We start from the raw sequence: 24,713 nt of genomic DNA, 5'->3' as shown, positions 1-24,713 counted from the left end.
TTGTATTTTAGTAGAGACGGAGTTTCACTATGTTGGCCAGGATGGTCTCGATCTCCCCACCTCATGATCTGCCCGAATTATTAGCCAAATTCTAAGGAGTGTTGATTTTTGTAGCCTACAGCCTGAGTCCCAACAGAGATCTAAATATATTTGCTTTCTAAATTTCAAATGAGCTTTAATGAAAACCTGAGTCATGGATATATATGATCCATGGTAAAATTGTGAACCATTGGTAACATTTTTGGAATTGATAACACTGTAGTCATGAAAAGTCCTTATATTACAATTTTTCTTTTCTGCAAAGATTTTGAGCAGCCAAATGTTACTTCCATCACTGATAGAAAATTTTTTTCTGCTTTAGAGGTGACAGCATCAGACAAATATTGCTATGAGAAACTGAATATCGAAGGGACGGAGAAGGGTAACTGTGGGAAAGACAAAGATACATGGATACAGTGCAACAAACGGTGAGGTGGAGAAGTCAGCCCAGAATTCATCCCCTGGTCAATTACAAGTGTACTTTTTTGAGTGAATGGGAAGTTTTTGTTTTCTGCATCACACAAAGTGTGCTCTTGCCTCCTTAACCTCATCTCTTCCCAGTGTTCCAGCATCACCTATGCAGAGGGCTTCCAAATCTTGACGTATGTTCTCACCTCTTTCCTAAGGCTAGGTCATGCTTGCAGCCACCTCAGGATTTTCTTACCTAGAAGACACCGTTTAGCATCCCAAAAGCAACAGAACTTAAAGCCACCAGAATATGCACTGAGTGCTATTGAATTGAATTAACTGGCTCTAACTTTCCCAAACCACCCCCTTTTTGCCAAAGGTCTCAATATTTTACTGTCCTTCTGTCTAGAAGGCTTAAAGTGATCCTTCCCTCTACACGTTGTCCAAATGCCAAATTACATTCATTCTTCCCTTTGCTTTGCCACCATTTGTCTTTAATTCATGTATTCACTTACATTCCTATTGCCATTACCTGAACTAAGACCTATATTAATCCTTCAACTATTACAAAATTATTTTAACAGTTTTCTGTGCCAGCATTCCCTAGTGTACTACTCTCAGAATAATCTTTTGGATCTTTTTCACTGCCAGTTATTTGTTGAAAGTTCACTGGTTCCACATGACTAATTAATAGTGAGAACAGTACCCAGCACTGATTGAGTGAACACTGTGTACTAAGCACTGTATCACACTTTACATAAGCTATGCCATTTAATCTTTATGGCAGTCCTACCATTTTATGGAGGAGGAAACTGAGACACAGTTAATTTGCCCAAAGGCATGTATATGGAATGTAATAATAAGCAGAATTAGAATTTGGAGAATATGATTTCAGAACTCTCTCTTCACCACTTTGCTGAATGTCATAGTCTTGTTAACAAATTAAATGGAACCTCAGCTTGGCACTGTACCTATTCCACAGTTGTCCCCAACCTACACTTTTTGTCATTTCATTTATATTCTTCCAAATCTAGCAAACCTTACCATTCCTAATATGTCCCTACCTCTATGCCTATTTTTATCCTCTATAATCCTCCAGAAGCACCCTTTAATTCATACCATCGTCAACCAAAAATATATCTATTCTTCAAAGCCCAACTTGCAAAACACTTTCTATATATAAATTTCTTTCTGATTTACTCTAGAAATAAATAATCTCTCTCTTCTTTGAACTCCCACAGCCCTTTGTACTTATTTGTCCCTAATTTTATTTTATAAGTTGTTTATGTGTATGATTTATCTTCTCATCTAGAGTATAATTTTCTTGTGAATGAAGATTATATCTAATTTTCTTTATATATTCTACATTACATAGGTTCATATACATAAATGACATTCAAAAAAGTTTTGAATGAATATTTCTTCTCTGTTGAGAAAGCATTTTTGTTTATGATAGATACAGTAAATGATGACATAATTTTAAAAAGCATTTTTAAAGAATGATAGTACGTTCTTTTCTATGTTGGTGAAAAATATAGGTTCTAATTTTTCTTTTTTCTCCATCTGGTAAAGTCTGATATTTTTGTATATAATCTTGCTGACTTACTAATTACTCTTCACAAGATATTTTAAAAATATGTTTATTGTTATCTCTACTAATAATTAAAATGTCTTGGATATAAATAATACGTAAGATAGTATTAACAACAATAAAGATATTTTATAAGTTAAATTAGAATCATATGTAGTAGTTGGGGAAGTAGTGAAATATATTGAAGAAGGGATAATGAGCCTTTGTAGTTGACATCTGTAAACTAAATGGAGTCTATAATTTCTTCTTTAATTCTAGGGCAGCAGGTTGAAAAAACATGTGTATTCCAAAAGAATGCTCATCCAAATATCATTCAGTTACCAAGTTTAAAAAAAAATTGGCTGGGCACAGTGTCTCATGCTTATAATCCCAGTGCTTTGGGAGGGTGAGGAGGGAGGTTGCTTGGGGTCAGGAATTCAAGGCCAGCCTGGGCAACATAGTGTGAGACCCTGTCTCTGTGAAAAATTTAAAAGTTAGTTGGGTCTGGTAGCATATACCTGTAGTCCCAGCTACCTGGGAGGCTGAGGCAGGAGTATCACTTGAATCAGAAATTTGAGGCTGCAGTGAGCCATGATCACACCACTAGACTCCAACTTGGACAACAGAGTAAGACCCTGACTACGGGAAAAAAAAAAGAAAAGAAGAAGAAGAAATAGATTAGTATATCCAGTGTTGTGTTATGGGAAAAGAGATTTCAATATAAAATAAGCCAATTTGATGGATTCTTTAAATACTTGAACTAATAGACAGTAAAGAAAAAGCTAGAAAACAATTGAGATTTTGGTACATTAATAAGAGTTTCAGAGAAGACACTTTTTAGAGCAGGTGGCACACTATTAGGACTTATTTTATTTTGTTTAGCATATGTGTAGATAGTATACTTGATGAAAACCAAATGCTAAAATGAGAGGAGATTATTCTAACTATACATAGTTTGCTACATCTTTGGGAAAAGAAGTAATTGGTAATCTTTTGATACAGGGATGTGCTTTGTGGTTACCTTTTGTGTACCAATATTGGCAATATCCCAAGGCTTGGAGAACTCGATGGTGAAATCACATCTACTTTAGTTGTGCAGCAAGGAAGAACATTAAACTGCAGGTAATTATCTAACCATTCTGTAAGAACCTGAGTCATCTTATTTCTCAGGAATGCAGTTTAGGATTCCTTCCATTTTCAATTAACGTACATGTTAGTAAGTCGAAATATAATCTAGTCTATAGAGGCGATTGAGTAAATCCTAACAGAGAAGAGATAAAAAGAAGACAAAAAGTAGTTGAATGAAGAATATTATGTGATTACTAGAGTTAAGTTTAGATTGGTCAGTAAAGTCTTACAGAGTTTGGAAAATGAATGAGGACTTCTGGGTAAATCAATGTATTAAATATATGCATCTACTTTTGCTCCCTTATGAAATCCCACTAATAAGATAACAAATGGATCTTTTTTTAGAGTTCATATATCCACAGGGAGGCATAGAAAGAGAGACGAGACAATCGCAACAATATTTTGTTATGTATAAAGCAAATGGATGTGTGGCACATGACTTATCAAAGCTGAGAAAGCTGAATTCCTAAGTCAGTAATGAGGAAAACTGAGAATCAATCCAAGATATACTCTTACTTCCCCACAGGCTCAGAAATTGGCAGCATCATCTACTTTAGGAAGAGGGAGGAAGGAGTGGAGGGAAGGGGCTGAAATACAGAAAATAGATGAAAGGCTGTTTAAAAAGCAGTTAGATACTCAGATTACTTCCCCAGCTCAGCTACACTGTGGATTTCCCACCCTCCCATGGAAGACTGGAGCTTGATACTCCATAGAGAATAAAAGAGGAGGTTTCTAAGCTGGAGGACAGCAAACAATATTTATATAAGGGTTGTATGGAAGTAGTCCAACATCAGTAGTTCAAATTTCCAATCATCTATTCGGTCTCCTGACTCAAATATGAGCAGGTTATCAGAGACGTGAAAAAAAGTCTGTAACATGGAAAAAAAAAAAAAAAGACAAAAACAATGAGACAATGAAGGGGAAGAACACAAAACCACTTATCAGTATTTATGAGAGATAAGAGATTTCTATCACGAAACAAGAAAATAGGGTGCTGTTTCTTTAAACAGGGAACGTTCAGAAAGAAAAAATTTAGTAGTTGAAATTATCTTCCATAAAGTGGGGTAAAAAGGCAAAGAAATGGACCATAGAGAAAATCTTACGCATTAGAATAGCAGTAATAACAGAGGAAACAGCAGGGAGGAAATTTTCAATGAATAAGTCAAGAGAATTGTCTAGAAATAAAGGACTTGAGTTTCCATATTAACAGGCTCACCAAGTGCTGAATACAATGAGTGAAATTAGAGGTACATCTAAACATATCATTGTGAAATTTTAGAACCTTAGGACAAAGTAAAGAATTCTGAAAGTTTCCAGAGAGGAGAAAAAAAATCAAAAACTTAAGAATTAAAATGGTTTAGGATTTAGCACCAGGAGCCCTGGGAGTCAGAAGACAATAGAGAAAATTATTTCCAAAATAGAATTTTGTACTCTGGCAAAATATCAAACAAGTGTGAGGATAGATAATAAAGACATGTTTAGTTATGCTACAAATTTCTCAGGAAAGTACTAGAAATTGCACTCTACCAATTTATCTGAATAGATGCAAAAAAGGGTTTTGATAAAATCCAATATCCTTTCATGTTAAAAAACCAAGAAAGAGAAAGATAGGGAATACAGGAAACAAGATTCCACAAACAGAGACCGGGCAATCCCCAAGTTGATAGTGAGGTGAAAGTCAAGATTTACAGTGCTATGAAACTGACACATGTGGACAATCAGCACAGACAAGAGCAGGCCAGAAACTCCAGGAGACTTTCATAAATAACAAAAAATTGAATTAAGAATAGAAAATGGTTTTCTCCTAGGAGGAGTATCTGGAAGAATGTCTAGAGAGGCAGAGAACTGCTTTATTGTGTTTAAAAACAATTTATCTGTTGATTCTTTAAACTATGTGCATATGTAATTTTGATAAAAATAAATGAAGTGAATGGGTATTGAATGTAAATGGGCTAAATACCCCCATTTGAAAGGTACCAGAGTGACAAGCTGGAGAAAAATAAGACCCCATGGTATGCTGTCTTCAAGAGAGCCATCTCATATGCAGTGACACCTATAGACTCAAAATGAAAGGATGGGGGAAAATCTACCAAGCAAATGGAAATCAGAAAAAAAGCTGGGTTGCAATCCTAATTTCAGACAAAACAGACTTTAAGCCAACAAAGATACAGAAAGACAAAGAAGGGCATTATGTAATGGTAGAAGGTTCACTTCAACAAGAAGAGCTAACTATTATAAATATATATGCACCCAACACAGGGGTACCCAGCTTCATCAAGCAAGTTCTTAGAGACCTACAAAGAGACTTAAACTCCCACACAATAACAGCAGGAGACCTCAACACTTCACTGATAGTATTAGATAGATCATCAAGGCAGAAAATTAACAAAGATATTCAAGACCTGAAGTCAGTGTTGGACCAAATGGATCTGATAGACCTCTACAGAACTCTCCACGTAAAAACAACACAGTCTATATTCTTCTAATCGTTACGTAGCCCATACTGTAAAATTGACCACACAATTGGACATAAAACAATCCTCAGCAAATGCTAGCTAGAGAACTGAAATCATACCAAACCCACTCTTGGACCACAGCACAATACAAATAGAAATCAAGACTTAAAAATGTTTTCAAAACCATGCAATTATGTGGAAATTAAGCAACCTGGTCCTGAAATGACTTTTAGGTAAATAATGAAATTAAGGCAGAAATCAAGAAGTTCTTTGAAACTAATGAGAAAAAAGATACAAAATACCAGAATCTCTGTGTCACAGCTAAGGCAGTGTTAAGAGGGCAATTTATAGCCCTAAATGCCCTCATCAAAAAGTTAGAAAGTTCTCAAATTAACAACTTAACATTACAACTACAAAAGAACTAGAAGAGCAAGAACAAACCAACCCCAAAGCTAGCAGAAGACAAGAAATAACCAAAATCAGAGCTGACCTGAAAGAGACTGAGACATGAAAATCCAGGTAAAATATAAACAAATGTAAGAGTTTATTTTTTGAAAAAAATTAATAAGATAGGTCACTAGATAGACTAATAAAGAAGAAAAGAGAGAAGATCCAAATGAATACATCAGAAATGACAAAGGGGATGTTACCAATGACCCCACAGAAATACAAACAATAATCAGAGACTACTACAAACACCTCTGGCACACAAACTAGAAAATCTGGAAGAGATGGATAAATGCCTGGACACACGCACATGTTACCAAGACTGAACCAGGAAGAAACTTATTTCCTGAACAGACCAATAACAAGCTCCAAAATTGAACCAGTAATAAATAGCCTACCAACCAAAAAAAAAGAAAAAAAAAAAAGGGCACGACCAGACAGATTCACAGCCAAATTCTACCAGATGTACGAAGAAGAGCTGGCACCATTCCTACTGAAACTATTCAAAAAAATTGAGGAGGAACGACTCCTCCCTATTTCATTCTCTGAGGCCAGTATCATCCTCATACGAAAACCTGGCAGAGACTCTTAAAAAAAAAGAAAATTTCAGCCCAGTATCCTTGATGAACATTGATTCAAAAATCCTCAACAAAATACTTGCAAACCAAATCAATTAGCACATCAAAAATCATATCCACCGTAATCATGTAGGCTTTATTCCTGGGTTCCAAGTTTGGTTCAACATACGCAAATCAGTAAATGTGATTTATTACATAAACAGAACTAAAGACAAAAATCACATGATTATCTCAATAGATGCAAAAAAGGGTTTTGATAAAATCCAATATCCTTTCATGTTAAAAAACTTTTAATAAACTAGGTATTAAAGGAACATACCGCAAAATAAGAGGCATCTGTGACAAACCCACAGCCAACATCATACTGAATAGGCAAAAGCTAGAAGCATTCTCCTTGGAAACTTATACAGGACAAAGATGTCCTGTCTCACCACTCCTATTCAACATAGTATTGGAAGTCCTGGCCAGAGCAATTAGGCAAGAGCAAAAAATAAGGGACATCGAAATAGGAAGAGAGAAAGTCAAACTATTGCTCTTTGCTGATGACATGATCCTATATCTAGAAAACCCCATAGTCTTGACCTAAAAGCTCTTCCAACTGATAAACAACCTCAGCAAAGTTTTAGGATACAAAATCAGCATACAAAAATCACTGATATTCCCATGCACCAACAATAGCCAAGCTGAGGGTAAAATCAGGAATGCAATTCCGTTCACAATTGCAATAAAAATTATAAAGTACCCAGGAATACAGCTAGTCAGGGAGGTGAAAAATCTGTGCAATGGGAATTTTAAAACTCTGCTCAAAGAAATTGGAGATGCCAGAAACAAATGGAACAATATTCCTTGCTTGTGAATCAGAAGAATCAATATCATTCAAATGGCCATACTGCCAAAGCCATTTACAGATCAAATGCTGTTGCTATCAAACTATCAATGACATTCTTCACAGAACTAGAAAAAACTTAAAATTCACAGGGAACAAAAAAGCTAGGGGCATCACGTTGCTTAACCTGAAACTATAGTACAGTGCTACAGTAACCAAAACAGCATGGTACTGGTACAAAAACAGATACATAGACCAATGGAACAGAATAGAGAGCCCAGAAATAAAGTCATACACCTGCAGCTATCTGATCTTCGATGAAGCTGACAAAAACAAGTAATGGGGAAATGACCCCCTATTCAATAAATGGTGCTGGGATAACTGGCTAGCCATATGCAGAGGATTGAAACTGGATCCCTTTCTTACACCATATACAAAAACCAACTCAAGATTGAAGACTTAAATATAAAACTCAAAACTATAAAAACCCTGGAAAACAACCTAGGCAATACTATTTTGGACATGAGAATAGTCAAAGATTTCATTACGAAGACACCAGAAGCAATCATAACAAGCAAAAATTGACAAATGGAATCTAATTAAACTAAAGTGCTTCTGCACAGCAAAAGTAACTATCAACAGAGTAAACAGACAACCTACAGAATGGGAAAATTTTTTTGTAAACTATACATTAGACAAAGGTCTAATATCCAGCATCTATAAGGAAGTTAAATTTACAAGAAAAAACAACTCCATTAAAAAGTGGGCAAAGGACATGAACAGGCCTTTTCAAAAGAAGACATACATGTGCTCAAAGAGCATATGAAAAAAGATCGATATCACTGATCATTAGAGAAATTCAAAGAAAAACCACCATAAGATACCATTTCACACCAGTCAGAATGGTTATTATTAAAACGTCTGAAAATTGTGCTGGCGAGGTTGCAGACAAAGGGGAACATTTACACACCTTTGGTGGGAGTGTAAACTAGTTTAATCATTGTGGAAAGCAGTGTGACAATTCTTCAAAGACCTAAAAACCAATACCATTCGACCCAGCAATCCTATTACTGGGTGTAAACCCAAAGGAATATAAATCATTCTACCATAAAGACACAGGCATACGTATGTTCACTGCAGCACTGTTCACAATGTCAAAGACGTGGAATCAGCCTAAATGCCCATCAATGGCAGACTGGATAAAGAAAATGTGGAACATAAATATACACCATGGAATACCACGCAGCCATAAAAAAGAACAAGATCATGTCCTTCACAGGACATGGATGGAGCTGGAGGCCATCATCCTTAGTAAACTAACACAGGAACAGAAAACCAAATACCGCATATTCTCACTTATAAGTGGGAGCTAAATGATGAGAACGCGTGGAAACAAAGAGGGGAGCGACAGACACTGGGACCTATTTGTGAGGGATGTGATGAGGAGGAAGGAATGGATGAGAGAAAATAACTATTGAGTACTAGGCTTAGTAGCTGGATGATGAAATATTCTGCACAGCAAACCCTCATAACATGAGTTTACCTATATTACAATCCTGCACATGTACCCCTGAACATAAAATAAAAGTGACAAAAATGGGGGCTTTTATAGTAGCATTGACATGGCCCCATATGAATAAATTATGAATATACATTTTCAATTCTTACCGTAGTTTTAAAAAACATTTCTAAATAATATATGCAGGTTTGCTATATTGAATAGTGATGCTACAAAAGTTTAGTCATTCTCAAATGTAATTGGTACATACGCAATCTTTTTGGGTCAAGCAACTTATCAAATTACGTACTAGTAATAATGCCTTACTTACCTTTTGGTTGGTAGCCCAAGTGAAATGATAAACCTGTTTCAATTCAGGCCACAGTTACAGTAATTATGTTTAAATCCTAAACTATATCAATTTCTCCAAAAGGAATTAGATCAAAAGATTCAATGGCTTTTTCTGAGTTTGAACTGGCTTATGCACTGGTCTTTAATGAGTAATAAATAGGATAGAGGAAGCAATATTGCCCACTTTTAAGTTTTTGAGTGTGTTTTCAAAATGAATTTGAATTAATAGACATTTTTTGCTCTCAATTTGTTTTAGTGGTGGGCATGTTAAGCTTGAAGAAGATGTAGATCTTGGCTATGTGGAAGATGGGACGCCTTGTGGTCCCCAAATGATGTGCTTAGAACACAGGTGTCTTCCTGTGGCTTCTTTCAACTTTAGTACTTGCTTGAGCAGTAAAGAAGGCACTATTTGCTCAGGAAATGGAGTAAGTATCCAGTACCTTGTCAGGGTCTATTTATTTCTTTTATATCACAGAAATAGATAGGACCCTAAACTATTTATTTTTCTTAATTATGGAAAACATGATTTTTCATATTTCTAGTTGTGTAAATACTAATTCAATTATAGCTATTTGAATATTTCTGTTGTATAATCTGAGAAAGCCTGGGAATAAGGAAAAGAATAATCTTTCTAACTAAATTCTTCCATCTTTCTTCTCTATGTTACTGTGATCTTGTATAATATAATGCCAGCTTTTTACAAGTGAACTAGGAGATACATTTTAACAAACTATGATGGGATTTTAAGAAAGACAATAAAAATTGGATGTGATGGCCACAGTATTTAAAAACGATGTGGTCTGGGCACTGACAAATCTGAACAGACTATCAACTGCTGTAGCCACACCAGCGGGTACAAGCTGAGGATAAGTCCTGGAAATAAAAACAGAATAACTTAGGGAAATGTTTCTTACAAATGAATAGGACAAAAATGGCATTTGAAAGACTTGTAATTCTGTTCTTTCAGTTATGTATCAGATAATGTATATCTTGTACAGGTAAGTTTGCAGGTTAAATATTCATCCTCTACTAGGGATAAAGTTTTGTCAGTTTCAATTAGGAATTCCTATACTACCAAAAAAAATAATTTGTTCTATTTCTTTCAGCATGTGCTATAGCATGCTTTTCATTTTTGTTCCAGATTTTTTGCTTGAACTGTTGTATTCAGTTAAGATAAAGGATCCCTGTTTTGGAACTGTAAGCCTTCAATCCTGGTCATTTCATACATATCCTCAGGGATATTCCAAGAATTTATTTAGGGAAGTAACTAATTGTTACTTCTTGCCAAAGCATAGGAATTCTCATGGCATGTAAGAGTAGAGCAGACACGTACTAAGTAGCTCTGCTCCTATGAAGGAGTCTTCCAAGTCTTATTTTCTTAATCTTTAAGAGGATATTAGGAGATCAGAGGAAAAAAATAATGGAATTTTTCTTGATCATCCATGCTAATGAATAACCATGTCTTATCCTTCTTAAGGTTCTGAAACAAAACACGAGACCAAACATAGTTGTGCTTAGTAAACATTTGTTTAATTAATTAGTAAAAGAATAATCAGTGCAAATAAATCAGATAGCAAATCAACATCCAGATAATTTACAACAATTATGCATAATATAATTATGTATTCACAATAATTATGCATAATTATATTTGGCGTAATTTTAACTTACAGCAACTCAACTCTGTATTTGTGACAAAAAATTAATATGAGAAAAATTAATTCAAGTAAATATTCTTTTTTTTTTTTTTGAGACGGAGTCTCCCTCTGTTACCCAGACTGGAGTGCTGTGGTGCGATCTCCACTCACTGCAAGTTCCACCTCTCAGGTTCACGCCCTTCTCCTGCCTCAGCCTCCTGAGTAGCTGGGACTACAGGCACCTGCCACCACACCTGGCTAATTTTTTGTATTTTTAGTAGAGATGGGGTTTCACTGTGTTAGCCAGGATGGTCTCGATCTCCTGACCTCGTGATCCATCCACCTCAGCCTCCCAAAGTGCTGGGACTACAGGCGTGAGCCACCGTGCCTGGCCATAAATATTCTTTTTGTACTATATATCATGTGGTTAAGAGCGTGGGCTTGCAATCATACAGCCTGGGTTTGAATCCCAACTCTGCTTTTTACTAGCTGGGTAACATAGGGCAAATTTCTTAACCTTTATGATTCAATTTCTTCCTCTGTAAAATGGAGATAATAGTGCCCACTTTAAAGAATTGTGTGAAGAATGAGTTAACTTGTAAAACACTTAAAACAAGACTGGGATATGGGAAGTGTTCAATAAATGTAATCTATGCTATTTATTATGATTACTGTACACTTGCATCATTGTCTGTTCTTGTCACTTTATCACTGATACCTGACATATGATATAGCAACTGATGCTTGAAGAAGCCAGGAGACTTGATTAAGGTCCCTTAGTAAGACAGGAGTGATATGGTGAATCAAATCCAGGCCTTTTAAGCCTAAACCTTTTTCTTTCTGCATATTTGTTAATGTGTAGCTCTTATTGAGGCTGTGTTATAGTTACATATGGATGTGGATGTATGTTGTGTGCCTGAAAATTAGATCAGACAAGACAGAAACCCCTGTAGTAAAAACCTGTCTCAGGAGGAACTTTGCTGATCTTCAACCTAACTTAACCCTCTCCTGCTTCTCTATTCAGAGTTGTTTTGAATTAGATTTAGGTGTATATTCTGTTTCCTGAGTGGACAAATGAAGAGAGATTATTTCCCTATAGTATAAAAAATGGTATCAATTTTGTGTGAATCTTTTTTATATACTCTATTCGTGGGAGTACTTAGTTCCCCTGACCCTGACATCGCTAGTATCTACAGCATGGGTTGAAGTGCCAAGGTTATAGCCTTGTGAAACTTTCTTCTCAGCCCACTGCAAAACATAGGTCTCCTCTCTTCATCAGACTTTTATTTCATTTTGCTTCCTAAGAAATGAATAACATTTTTGCATAAAGACCCTTACTAAGGAAGGAAGGAAACCTTTGTATTAGATAATTGACAGATGATTGTATTTCTACTTAGCTTTTTAAATCTTCCTCATAAAATTTAAGTTAATGAAAGTCAAAACAATAATTTCTTTGATTTTTTTAATAGATGTAGATGAATTTCTCTGTTAAAATTCATCGTTCCCTTTGGGTCAGTTGTTGGTCTCTAGGAAACATTTGCTTGAAGTACTGGAGGGAGAAATAATATAATTAGTATTAGGAAGAACATACTAATAATTTTTCAGAATTACCAAATTCTAAGCATATAATAATAAGAAATTAGTGTTTATTTTTCATGCTTCTGTACCAGAGAGTTGACATTTTCTCTAACTTGATTGTGGATTTCAGGTTTGCAGTAATGAGCTGAAGTGTGTGTGTAACAGACACTGGATAGGTTCTGACTGCAACACTTACTTCCCTCACAATGATGATGCAAAGACTGGTATCACTCTGTCTGGCAATGGTAAGTACTTAATTTGGTACATTATGTACTCTTTATACACAAAGAGAAAACTGCTCTCTGAAAACTTTTATTTGAGTTATTTTTGTGATAATCAGAAATACATTCTCATAATAATGAGGTCCATTTTATGAAACTGAATATGTCCATTAAATTGTAATGATATGTAATATTGTGTATAACTTAGTCTATTTGATTTAGCTTTATCTTGTCCTGCTTCATTCTGAGATTTTTTGAGTATTATACTTGTCTGAAGCTGTCAGTAAACCCTAACATTTCTTTCAAATGAAGAAAGTAGTCATGACTCTTAACTGTGTGCAATTAAAGGAAGCATTTTATATTTTTGAACTGAATAAAAAGGAACAATTAAAGAATTGGTTTTAAAATATTTTAATATTCTTTATTATAGAAGCTCATTGTTGTTCAATCCCAGTTCTGTAACCTGAACTGGCTGCGGGTGGTAATCCTGGCCAAGGTTCCTGGAGGGGCTTTAAGAACATGGATAAGAAATAACAGGTGCAGTCCTAAAAGCTAGGGTGGCCCAAGCTGGGGTATAGAAATCAAATGCAGATGGTTCAAAGAACTCATACATTGGAGGCAAATGTCCCCTTTTAAACTATTTAATCATTTCATTATTGAGTATTCTTTTATACAAGATAATGCTCAAATCCTGAAGTTCATTCACTCTCAAAGGATGAGAAAAAAGGAGTATGTTCATTCTAATAATCTAAACAGTTTTAGCTAATATGACTTTTATAAAGAAAATCATAGGATGATTAAGATTTTAGAGTCCCTAGTCTTAGCAATGGTAGTGTGGAGTTTGTTCCGGTAATTAATTCAAAGGCAGTAATATTTAGGCACATGGATTTCAATGACATGTCAAAAGCCATACCATTACTTAGAAATAAACAAGACTAACATCTAAGTTTATTGATCCCTATTAAGTCCCTGGAAAAAAGGAAGGGAAGACAGACATGCTAGGTCTTGGAGTAAGAAAACTCTAGTGACCCAAGAAATCCTCTGGCATCTGCATCTGTGCATCCCACAGAGGACCTGGCAGGTTGGACTCCACTAGTCTGCTCACATGGCCTAGCCCTGCTGTCTGGCATGAATTCTGAGGGCTCCTAGACAGAGAGACTGCCACTCCTATCATGGAGAATTGAAGTCTTCTCAAGTAGCCCATGACTCCTGACCTTTGATGTGTAAAAGGATGCCTCAAGAGTGGAGCAGACAAGGATGGATCTAAGCTGCTCTGGATGAAAGCTCTGCAGTTAACCATGTGGCATAAATCATTATCAGCAAAACAGGCCTTCTGGTGTCAGAGCCAGGCCTCATTCAGATCAGCCTTTTCTGCCTTGGAGCCCTCATTTGAGCTTATCGACCAAGCCTTTGACTCATGGTGCCATTCTGCTGTGATGATCCCCTTAAAGATTATATCTCAGCCTGCCTGACAATGGATATTGGCACAACAATGCCATCACTGTGTTCTGAGCTTCAACCCTGCCCTGGATTCTGCCTGCCTGTCTCTCTGCCAGTGTGGTGCTGCCTCCCTCTCCTGCCACTTCAGCTCCAGTCCTCCAGCTCACTCGACTCTTTTGTTCCTCTGGATTTTCCTTCTCTAGAATGCCATAGCCATCATTGCCCAGACGGGGAATTACAAGTCCAGTGTTTTTATCACCTACACTACCTGGGCAGTAACCATACAAGTCTGTGGACATGTTTTCTCCCTTAAGAAGCTTATATTCACTTTGAGAGAAACAAAATACAACACACATACAAAACCGAGAGCAATAAGGACCTTGCATTAGTTGTCAAAGTGGAGTGATATGCACAATAACATTTCTAGAATTTCTGAGAAAGAGGTAAGGATCAAAAGGAACACAGGTTTTCTCCCTGTTCCTCCCTAACTGTCATCACTCTTCCCTCTTTTAGTTTAATGACATCATGGTTTCTGGAAAATACAACTGTGCAAAATGCACTTGGACAAGAATTAAAAAGGACATATACCAAACATTATTTTTAAATCAACTGATGTAGATTGCTGAATTATGGTTGATTTTTTCTTTCCTTTGAAAAATACCCATTTTTGAAAACAAACAGTCTTGTTAGTGTGATGATTACAAAACTGAGCAATAAAGTTTCTGAAAGAATTTTATACCACTGATCTTCCTTCTTTCTTTTTTTTCCTCTCAGGTGTTGCTGGCACCAATATCATAATAGGCATAATTGCTGGCACCATTTTAGTGCTGGCCCTCATATTAGGAATAACTGCGTGGGGTTATAAGTAAGTGAAATGTCTCAGTCTTGTTACTATCGAAATATACTTCTAAACATTTTGATTACATGAAAACATCTAGAAAGTTTTGTATCATTGGTTGAATATACTTGCAATGAAAATCAGCTTGACTCAGCAGCCAGTCAATGCTTATTCTTGGCATGGTGAGAAGTGATAATAACATCATTTTTTTAGATTTCGGGACAACTTCCTTCTATTGTAAAAGGACTGAGTATTATTTTAAAATCCTTGAAGTGAATTGAAGTCAGTCTAAATTTTTAAAAGCTTCTAAGTTGTAACTTTTGAAGAGAATTTGATAGCCTTAAACATTTTGCTCAGTAAATGCCTTCAAACATTGTAAACTTTTCTATCTATTTAATGTGTTCAATTTTCTTTTTATGATTTATACAATCTGAAAAGAAATCAGAATATTCAATTTCCTTTTTAAGTGCTTTAATCCCATGATGTGAAAAGTTTCTTTGTATTCAAATAGCTAATTTAAGTTTAATAAGTTAGAACTTAAATGTGATGAACCTTAAATTTTCTTTAATATTTCAACTTAAAATCATATTCTGCTGATCCTTGATGATGTTCCAGTCCACAGGCCTGGGGCTTTTCTCCATTTGGAAGGCCTGCAGCTTGTGCTAGGCATTCTGGGCATTACCTGATTTCATAGCACATTTTTCCTCATGTATCAAACTTAGGTAACTCAAAGTTTTGGGAATTAGAATCAAAAGTTTAGACTTTTGCCCCATGCCTTTTGATGGACTCACCTTTGTTCCTTGAGTTAATATATATCAAACATTCAAAGTAGTACCTGGCCCACAGTAAGCACTAGGTAATTGTTTGCTATGATTATTATCACTTAACAAGGTCTTAAACCAGTTGCACCAAAGGAAACACCTTTATAGTGTACGTGGTAATTGCTTGTGAGGTCAAAACCATGAAAGAGTTTCTTTGGCTAAAAAGGGAGAGCAGTTAGTTTACTGGCAGGATAAGCTTTGTATGCTACAAGCATTAATATTACAGGCATTTGTGGAAGACTGTATATTAACGAGTAGCTTGGAGAGCATAATACAGTTTGACATAACATGGTTGACATGGCATATCATAGTGAAGGAGAGCACAGCATAATAGTAAGCTCTTTCCTGATTAAATGAGCACCTAGCCCTGTACTGTGTGGTCTTCCACAAATTCTTGTATTATTAATGCTTGTAGCATACAAAGCTTATCCTGGCAGTAAACTAACTGATCTCCCTTTTCAGCTAAATAAACTCTTTCATGGTTTTGACCTCACAAGCAATTGCCATATACCCGTATAAAGATGTTACTTTTGGTGCAGTTGATTTAAGACAGTGTTAGGTGATAATAATAAGTTCATAGCTGATACTTAAAACCTATGGGCCTCTTTGGTATGCAGGTTACTGGATATACTTCACCTCAGCGTAACATTTGGAGTTACAAAATCATATATCTGATAGGAAGGCTTTTCTGTTTATCATTTGATTTCTCCTCACACCACAAGCAAATTAGCTGTGTGCTGGAATCACACTATTTCTCCAACTTAATGCACGATTTAAGTAGCAACTGTCATCACAAGCATTATTGTTTTGAAGTAGCTCAGTGCTTTCTTTTGGCTATGTGAAAATGGAAAGAAAAAATTGTTCATTCTGTAGTGTGTGATTTTCTGCCACCTAGTGGTGGAAGTGGATATTTCATTTTTACAATCTTGGAAAAACCTACCTTTTAGAAACCTAAACACTCATATTACTTATTAAATTATATGTCTATTTGCCTTTATTGATTAGAATGAAAATCACCTTTTTCTGCATGTGATTTCTTATTTTTATGGCATTCTTTTGAGATTTGTTCATTCCTGCATATATGCACTTTGCAACTTTAATAAGATCCACATAGTTGGAAACTCATTTAAGTTGGTTTTAGCTTAAGGAAAAAGACAAAACTTGTGTATATTACAGTATCCTCTTTATAAATAATTAGTCCAAGTAGCTAAAGTTTTAATGTTTCTAAAATTATTCAGAATATGTTTAGGAATATAGTGGGAATGTAGATATTTTAAAAGAGGAATTAAATTCATGAATATGATGTTTTACTTATTCTATTTGAAATTTAAAACCAGATTTAGAACCTGAGAACTCATTTTCTCATTAGTTTGTCCAGTTAAACTTTCTACCCCTTCTCCAAGCCTTGGGGTGGAGAATAGCAGGAATGAAAAAAAAGTAGAATGCTCATTTGGAACCATATGGCTCAGGAAATCAGATTGAAGGAATAAAAAGTAAAACATGTTGAATAGAAAGATACCAGGTTTATTTTTCACCCATCTGATAGTTTCCAGAATCAAAAATAATAACGAATTGGCACCTTTGCCGTCATGTGTGTGTTATCAAACATGATATGTATAATGTGGATGAAATAGACTGGCAAGTAAAGATGTTACCAATGAAATCCATGTGAAAACGTTATCCTTGTTCTTAGAGGAAGCAGCCCAAAACAACTCAGTTGCATGACCTTTCTAACGTGTCTCCAAAATACTAACAATTATGTCAAGATAGAAAGTTAGCAATGAACCCCTGAAAAGTCACTGGTACTGTACTACCACACCCTTTAGAGCAATTTTTAAATAAGATCCACTTAGTTGGAAACTCATTTAAGTTGATTTTAGCTTATGGTTAAATAAACACAGAGACTAAACACTGAACAAGTATTTCCAATGTGAAACTTCAGCAAGTAAGTAGTAATCACTTAGGAGATCCTTAACAGTCATCAATTAACTCACTCCTATTTGTCATACCTGATGAAATAAAATATTCTGATATTCATTTATATTCCCCTATTTGAAATTCTTAGGAATAACTATAGTTTGGGGTTTATATCCCATTAGGAATGAATTATAATTTTATTTCTGTGAAAATACAGTTATTTATATAAGTAACGATTCATTAATTTCATTATTTAAGTTAATGTATGTTTGAAGACCTCTATTTGAAATAAGATTTACTTTACAGCAGCGATTGATGTTGAGAAAACAGTTACTCTTTAATGACTGCAGCATATTTATGTTTTTAAAAATGGACAGTTGTTTGACAATATTATCACTGACTCTTTGTCGCTTCTCCTAATGATGAAGTGACATTTTTGTGTGTGCATTCCCATTTTAATTCTGTAATTCAGAATCCTCTAGTGAAGACTCTTCAATGAAAGCTAGAGCTTTTATGTTTAGAGCTCCCTCTTGATGTCCATCCAGAGGTAACTAACTCTGTGTTTCTTCCTCTTTCTCTTCTTGTCCATGAAAAGAAACTATCGAGAACAGAGGTATGTAATAAAAATAATGTGAACATAAAACTGAAAGGTTTGACTCAGATTAGCATTGCTGGAATTCATACATGCAATTTTAATTAAGTTCACTTTGTTTTTATGCTATAATGATCATACACTAATCTTGATTTTTCATTATCTTGAGATAATTTTAATGATGGTGCCATGAAATATAGTAATTTAAAATAGATCTGTCATTTAATTTTAATGGTTCTTTTATCCAACAATACAACAATTAGTGGAGAGTCTTGCTTATTTTTTAATAGTAATATATATAGAAATTGATTTTTTCCATCCAAAACATACTTCCTCTATGGTAAGGTGTCCCATTTGTTTACATTAATGTTAGCTTTTCTTCATGTTTGTAACACTCTTATTGCCTAATACTTTCTGAGGAAATTTGTCACTGTTTTTATATTAATAATATCCATTCATAAGTGACAAAGTTTATTTGGGCAGTGTTGCTGTTGGGAATGTTCTAGCATTTGTTGAGCCTGTTTATCTCTGCATAAGGAATTTTTTTGTATTGATTAGGTAACTGCACATTTAGTTAAAGAAAGAATTTGCATAGTTGGAATAATAAAAATGTCTATATTCTTGAGAAAGTCAGACACCCTTATAGCATAACCTTAAAAATCTGTGCTTAACCAACAGCATAAAAACAGATACAAAACATTCATGTTTTTCTATAACAATTACCTATTTTATCTGAATCTAAATTAGCACATAATATTGAAATTCACTCTTCACTTTTCACACTTAAAAAGTTGCTAGTGCTGTTAGCTATTGATATAAAATATTAAAATATTATCCTGGAAACTGATAACCTAGACCAGGTCTTACACTTGATATCGTTCTATACTCATGGTATTTATGCAGATTCCTATTTACTTAACCTTTTCCATTGTTGAGTTGCATGCTTGTGACAGGTTATGAATAAGGTGTATAAATGTGGTAATTTGTCATGCTCCATCACAACTTTCATTTTTTTTCACAAATCAAAAATTTAACTTTACTCTTTTTTAAATAAATTAAAATTCCCATAAGGCTTTAACCGTAAGTATCTGTAGAATCTGTATAAATACATGGTGCCCATGGGTTACCATTTGAAATCCTGGTCAGTTTGTGTAGACAATAGAAAATATTGACCTTTCCCTAGAGTGACTAACTCATCATTACTGGAAAAAGTAAAACTGGGACAAAATTACAATTTACGAACAACCAGATTTCTTCGTGACATGTTTTAAACTCTTGTGTCCAAAAGCGCTTGAGTAGAGCAGGAGCCGCCGTTTAGGCTTTCTGTTGAGTAGAGGTTGACTGATCGCATTAGAAATCTAAGTTTGCTGAGTTTCTTTAGTGGAAAATAGAATTAGGCAAATAAGATTAAAAAGTTAATGATTCAGCTTCATTTCCACAGGAACTAAGGCTATAATGTAATTTAATATTGCTGAATATATGAAAACAAAAGTGAAATGTCTCATACGTAACATAAGCAAAACTAGCAAAGTAGTCTAAGATATGTTCTTATTAGGGATTCTGTCCAGAATAAGGGAATTGCCTACACTTTAGAAAAATGATTAATATTGAAAAGTATGCACAAATTTCTTGTGCTAACTCAATATGTAGAGAGATATAGTTAAGAACATTTTCACATGAAGAATCTCCTTTATGTGCCTGATATAATTTCATGTCTTCTGGTGTTACTGAGTCATCATTTCATTGATCTGGCTACTCTTTTGGAATCTAGTCAGTCATATTTTGAGAGTTGTCGTATCTTCAGTGGATATTTATTTTATATATTTTGATATATGTCAACACAACCCTTTTTTGTCCTTGCCCATAACTAATGAATATCAGGTTTGTACAGTAGGTCTCAAAGTGGAGAAATAGCAAAGAATAGACTTTAGATAGGAAGTTGTGAATGTATAAGTGTTTTCTAAATGATTTTCCTTTTCGAGAATACATGCTAGTGATTATAGACGAAGTGGTAAGGCCAGCAGACCAAAGCATGCATTAAAAAATGTTCAATCTTATAAAAATATCAATAGACATTAAAGTAAATATCTTCCCAAGTCCAAAATATACCAGGAAGTAAAATTAAGAATTTTGAATTGTTATTGCTTTTAAATTAGGTTTTTCTTTGAGGTTCCATGGTAGGGAGACCAATCCACAAGGAATCAGAAATCTACTAGTATGTGGTATTGGAAAATCAAACTTTCCTCAACTCTGAAATCAAGTAAAGTTCTTTGTAATTTGTAAAGCATTATGGTGACGGGAAGTTACTAGCATGTGGTCTTGGAAGACTGTGTTTCTCTGATCTTTGAATGAAAGAGGTGAATGTAGTTCTTCTCAAAGAGGAGGGCAGCATTCATTGACATGAGTGAGGCTCACACATACTGGTTGAGGTGGTGAAAATGTTGGTGAATGTAAACTTTTGCTTTGACACTAAATGTAAGACATAATAAGTATAATAGCCAGTTGTCAGATTCCTAATACTGTTATAATGGCTCAGAAGTGCCAAACTGGGCGTAACTTTCCAATTCCTGGAGAGGACAGGCAAGTAATTCTGTGACTGAATTTGATAACCAGATACATTTTCTCTCCTGAGAATGGGTCCTGAAGGTTTTCAGTACAGAGAAGGATTATATTCTATGTTTTCTTGCAAGTTTGACCAAAAGATATGAAGCAGACCCATTTTTTTCTTTTTGTTCACAAACTTGGTAATAAAAAGAAACTGGAAGCTGCATTCTGGGGCATAGCGAAGGCAGATCTCCACATATGCACAGCATCAGTTTAAATCTGCCAGTGTCTTATGATGGGCAGAATTGTGGAACAAAGGAGCCATAGCCGTAGACATTAGGTAATTAGAATGATGGTTATATTTATCCTTTTATTTGAAATATTCAGGAAAGAAAACTTCCCCAATTTTTTCAGTTGATGTTATTGTTGATATTATAGCACAATTGCTTTAGGGCTCAGAAGCTATATGACTTGTAGTGAGAATTATAAGTGAATTTTAGTTTTTAGGATAAGTTTGCAAATAGCAATAGAATAAGAAACATTAACTGAACTTAGATACATAAAACATCCATATTTAGCTGAAATCTTACTCTCTTCCTTTGTCTGAGATGAACACACACCATTATGATTGATGAGAAATATAAAAAATAATTAGATTATATCTTTTTGATCTATGGTTTTACTTTAAGCAGAATGCCCTCCCCTTCCCCATTTATTTTCTCTCTCACCTATTTTATCCACTTTATTTTCTGCTTGTGAACTTCCCATCTTTTTTCCAAACCTTTCTTAGTTTGCTTTTATATTATTATTATTTTGGTGATATTCCTGCATCTGTCAGTGTTACTTGGTACACATTATACAGTATTTCTTAAAACGGTAAAGTAACAATTTAATAAGAGACAGCCCAGATGCCAACAAAGCATTGGAGAAATGCCTCCTTCAACACTAAAGTTAAGAGTTGGTTAAATGGTTTTTTCCTCCAACATTTTAAGTATACATAAGAATTATTAAGATGAATATAATTCAATTGATACTTTTCGGCAAGATTAGACTTCTCTCATAGCAGGACTGTTTGCCTAAAGGTTTTGGGGTGATCAAGAAACAGTCTTACTTAATGTTTAAATTTAGAATGTTAACATAACAACTAGATGATTTATAATTATGAACATATTAAGAGTTGTCTTCTGAAGTGGAAATGTTAAACATTATTATTATTATTATTATTATTATTATTATTTTGAGGTGGAGTCTCTCTGTCGCCCAAGCTGGGGGTCAGTGGCATGATCTCGGCTCACTGAAACCTCTGCCTCCCAGGTTCAAGCTATTCTCCTGCCTCAGCCTCTTGAGTAGCTGGGATTACAAGCGCCCGCCACCACACCTGGCTAATTTTTTTGTATTTTTAGTAGAGACAGGGTTTCACCATGTTGGTCAGGCTGGTCTCGAAATCCTGACCTCATGATCCACCCACCTCGGCCTCCCAAAAACATTGTTCTTAAGAGATCTTTAATGAAATTCATAACCTATCACTGACATTTACCATGGGAAGAACATTACATGCCTTCCTCATGGAATTTTAAGGAAAAGCCAGTGAATTTCTATCTTTTGGAGACTTTGCAGTGTGATAGGTAAGAATCTAATCTGTTCAACATAATGAAAACAAGGTGGTGCCCCAGAAGTACATTGAACTGAAACTGACTGAAACCCACAGTTTATGATTATTTAGCATTTAGGGTGTTTGAGCACTGTGTAAAAAATGACCATGGACTTCAGAGAAGTTACATTGAAGGGTTAATAAAACATGTTTAGTTAAAAACAAAAAACAAAATTGGGCCCCATCCATTGGGAACGATAGTCCATCTCCATCCTTAGTGTCAGCTAAGTGATGCCTTGGTAATTGCCAGGATAAATGCCTGAAGGCCAGCCAGACCCATGTAAAGAGAAGGCAATTTGTGGGATAGAATACTGGGAATGGTCAAGTGTAGTTCGGAGCTTTTATATAATAGCTTGTCTTTATCTTTTATTTATTTTATTTATTTTTTGAGACGGAGTCTCACTCTGTTGCCCAGACTGGAGTGCAATGGTGCGATCTCGGCTCACTGCAACCTCTGCCTCCCAAGTTCAAGCAATTCTTGTGCCTCAACCACCCAAGTAGCTGGGCTTACAGGTGTGCGCTGCCACACCCAGCTAATTTTTATATTTATTGTAGAGATAGAGTTTTGCCATGTTGTCCAGGCTAGTCTCCAACTCCTGACCTCAACTGATCTACCCATCTTGGCCTCCCATACTGCCGGGATTACAGGCATGAGCCACCATGCCCAGCCTGGTCTTTAATGGAGTTGAATTTGGTGAGGCACATCTCATCAGTTTATAAAGATTATCAGTAAAGATAGTAGTGATAAATGGGATTTGTTAACCATAGAGATTATTATTGGAAATGTGTTCATGGGATTCCTTTATAAATATTAATATAACACAAAAGGGAAATTTTCTCCCCAAGGCAAAAAATAGAACTCTGATTTTATTGACAGCTTTTTTTTTTCAGGCATTAATGGAATATTTTACTGATACAAGGTAAAATAGAAAATATTAATAAAGATCTCTTACAGGGGAAGATACAGCGGGTGTCATGTAACAGTCTAAATATGAGGTTTTGTATTTTTTTCCTATAAAATTAATGTTTTATATACTGGGGAAAAGAAAGGATAACTATTATGAACTGAAATCATTTACAGAATTAAAAATATTTTGGAGGAATCATATCAAAAAGTTATAGGTGGAATTAATCCTACATTACTAATTTCATGAAAAATTCTACTTTCTTTAGTAAACATAAAAGAGAGTAAATTAAATCACATAAGTTAAAATATATGCTTCATACTGATTGAAAAATCTTTCAGATTCACAGACATGTGTAACTAAATAGCATTAAAATAATATGAGAGTATTCAATCATTCGAGAGAATGAATGACCGTGTATTTTAAACATTTACAACAATATGGCAATAATTTAAGCAAGCAAACACCTGAAAATGGCATTTTGGGGGGATTAAATTCAGCATCAGCAAATAGTCAAAATTATAATGGTAATTAAGGAGAAACCAAATAAGAAAAAGTTAGCAAATTTGTGCTTTTGCTGGAGATTTAATTAAGCATAGCTTTGTTAAAAATTCTCAATTCAGCACTAGTTTGTGGCACCTCCAGCAATAGTACTGAATAGAAAAGAATCAAGTTTTTGATGCAGTTGGCTATTTGGGAGGCTACACCACTGACAAATGACCAGATTAGCTATTGCAGGAGGGTTAAGTGGGGGCCTTATCTAAAAGTTTCTATCTGATTACCTTAGGAGAAGTAATAAAAATCTGTTCCAATCTTGGTTTATTGAAAATCAGATGATTTGGGTCAATAACAGTGCACTACTACTACAGTAGAGATAGAGAACTAAGGTCACCCACCAGCTACCTATAAATATGCTTCTATAGTCTCAACAAAAATTCAGTTATTTTTTTCAACTTTTTCTTGCTCTTGCTAAATTATCTTCCTTCACATATTCCACTGAACAGTTATAAAATTTCCTTTTTGATTTAACTTTGAATCTTTCCATTTCTTCATATTTCTGTTAAATGAATAATGAAGCTCTAAGTTGAACATCAAACTCTAATAGTGATTTGTTTGCATTAAATTCTATAATAGTTTAAAAATCCATCAGTTCTTTTAAGACCAAATCCAGGTTACATTATGTATGTTTAGAAATTATTAACAGTTTATTCACCACAAAGGAAAAAAAAGCTATGCTTAATCTGGGTAGGGACTATCTGTCCTAACAC

The 24,713-nt window shown here is 34.9% G+C and overlaps 1 protein-coding gene across 6 annotated transcripts in view; it reads left to right on the top strand.

Annotated features, from left to right (window-relative positions):
- Positions 1-24,713, top strand: part of ADAM22 (ADAM metallopeptidase domain 22) — a 255,952-nt gene that overhangs the window by 209,877 nt on the left and 21,362 nt on the right. For all 6 annotated transcript variants that reach the window (XM_011996033.1, XM_011996032.1, XM_011996031.1 and 3 more), the window contains 6 exons: positions 362-467; positions 3,020-3,139; positions 9,558-9,726; positions 12,647-12,761; positions 14,952-15,042; positions 18,349-18,366. In XM_011996033.1, coding sequence (XP_011851423.1) covers positions 362-467; positions 3,020-3,139; positions 9,558-9,726; positions 12,647-12,761; positions 14,952-15,042; positions 18,349-18,366 — 619 coding nt within the window. The remainder of the gene's footprint in view (positions 1-361; positions 468-3,019; positions 3,140-9,557; positions 9,727-12,646; positions 12,762-14,951; positions 15,043-18,348; positions 18,367-24,713) is intronic.

The sequence above is a fragment of the Mandrillus leucophaeus genome, unplaced genomic scaffold (genome assembly GCF_000951045.1).
Source record: "Mandrillus leucophaeus isolate KB7577 unplaced genomic scaffold, Mleu.le_1.0 Scaffold50, whole genome shotgun sequence".
Taxonomy (NCBI): domain Eukaryota; kingdom Metazoa; phylum Chordata; class Mammalia; order Primates; family Cercopithecidae; genus Mandrillus; species Mandrillus leucophaeus.
This window is presented reverse-complemented; position numbering and strand designations above follow the sequence as displayed.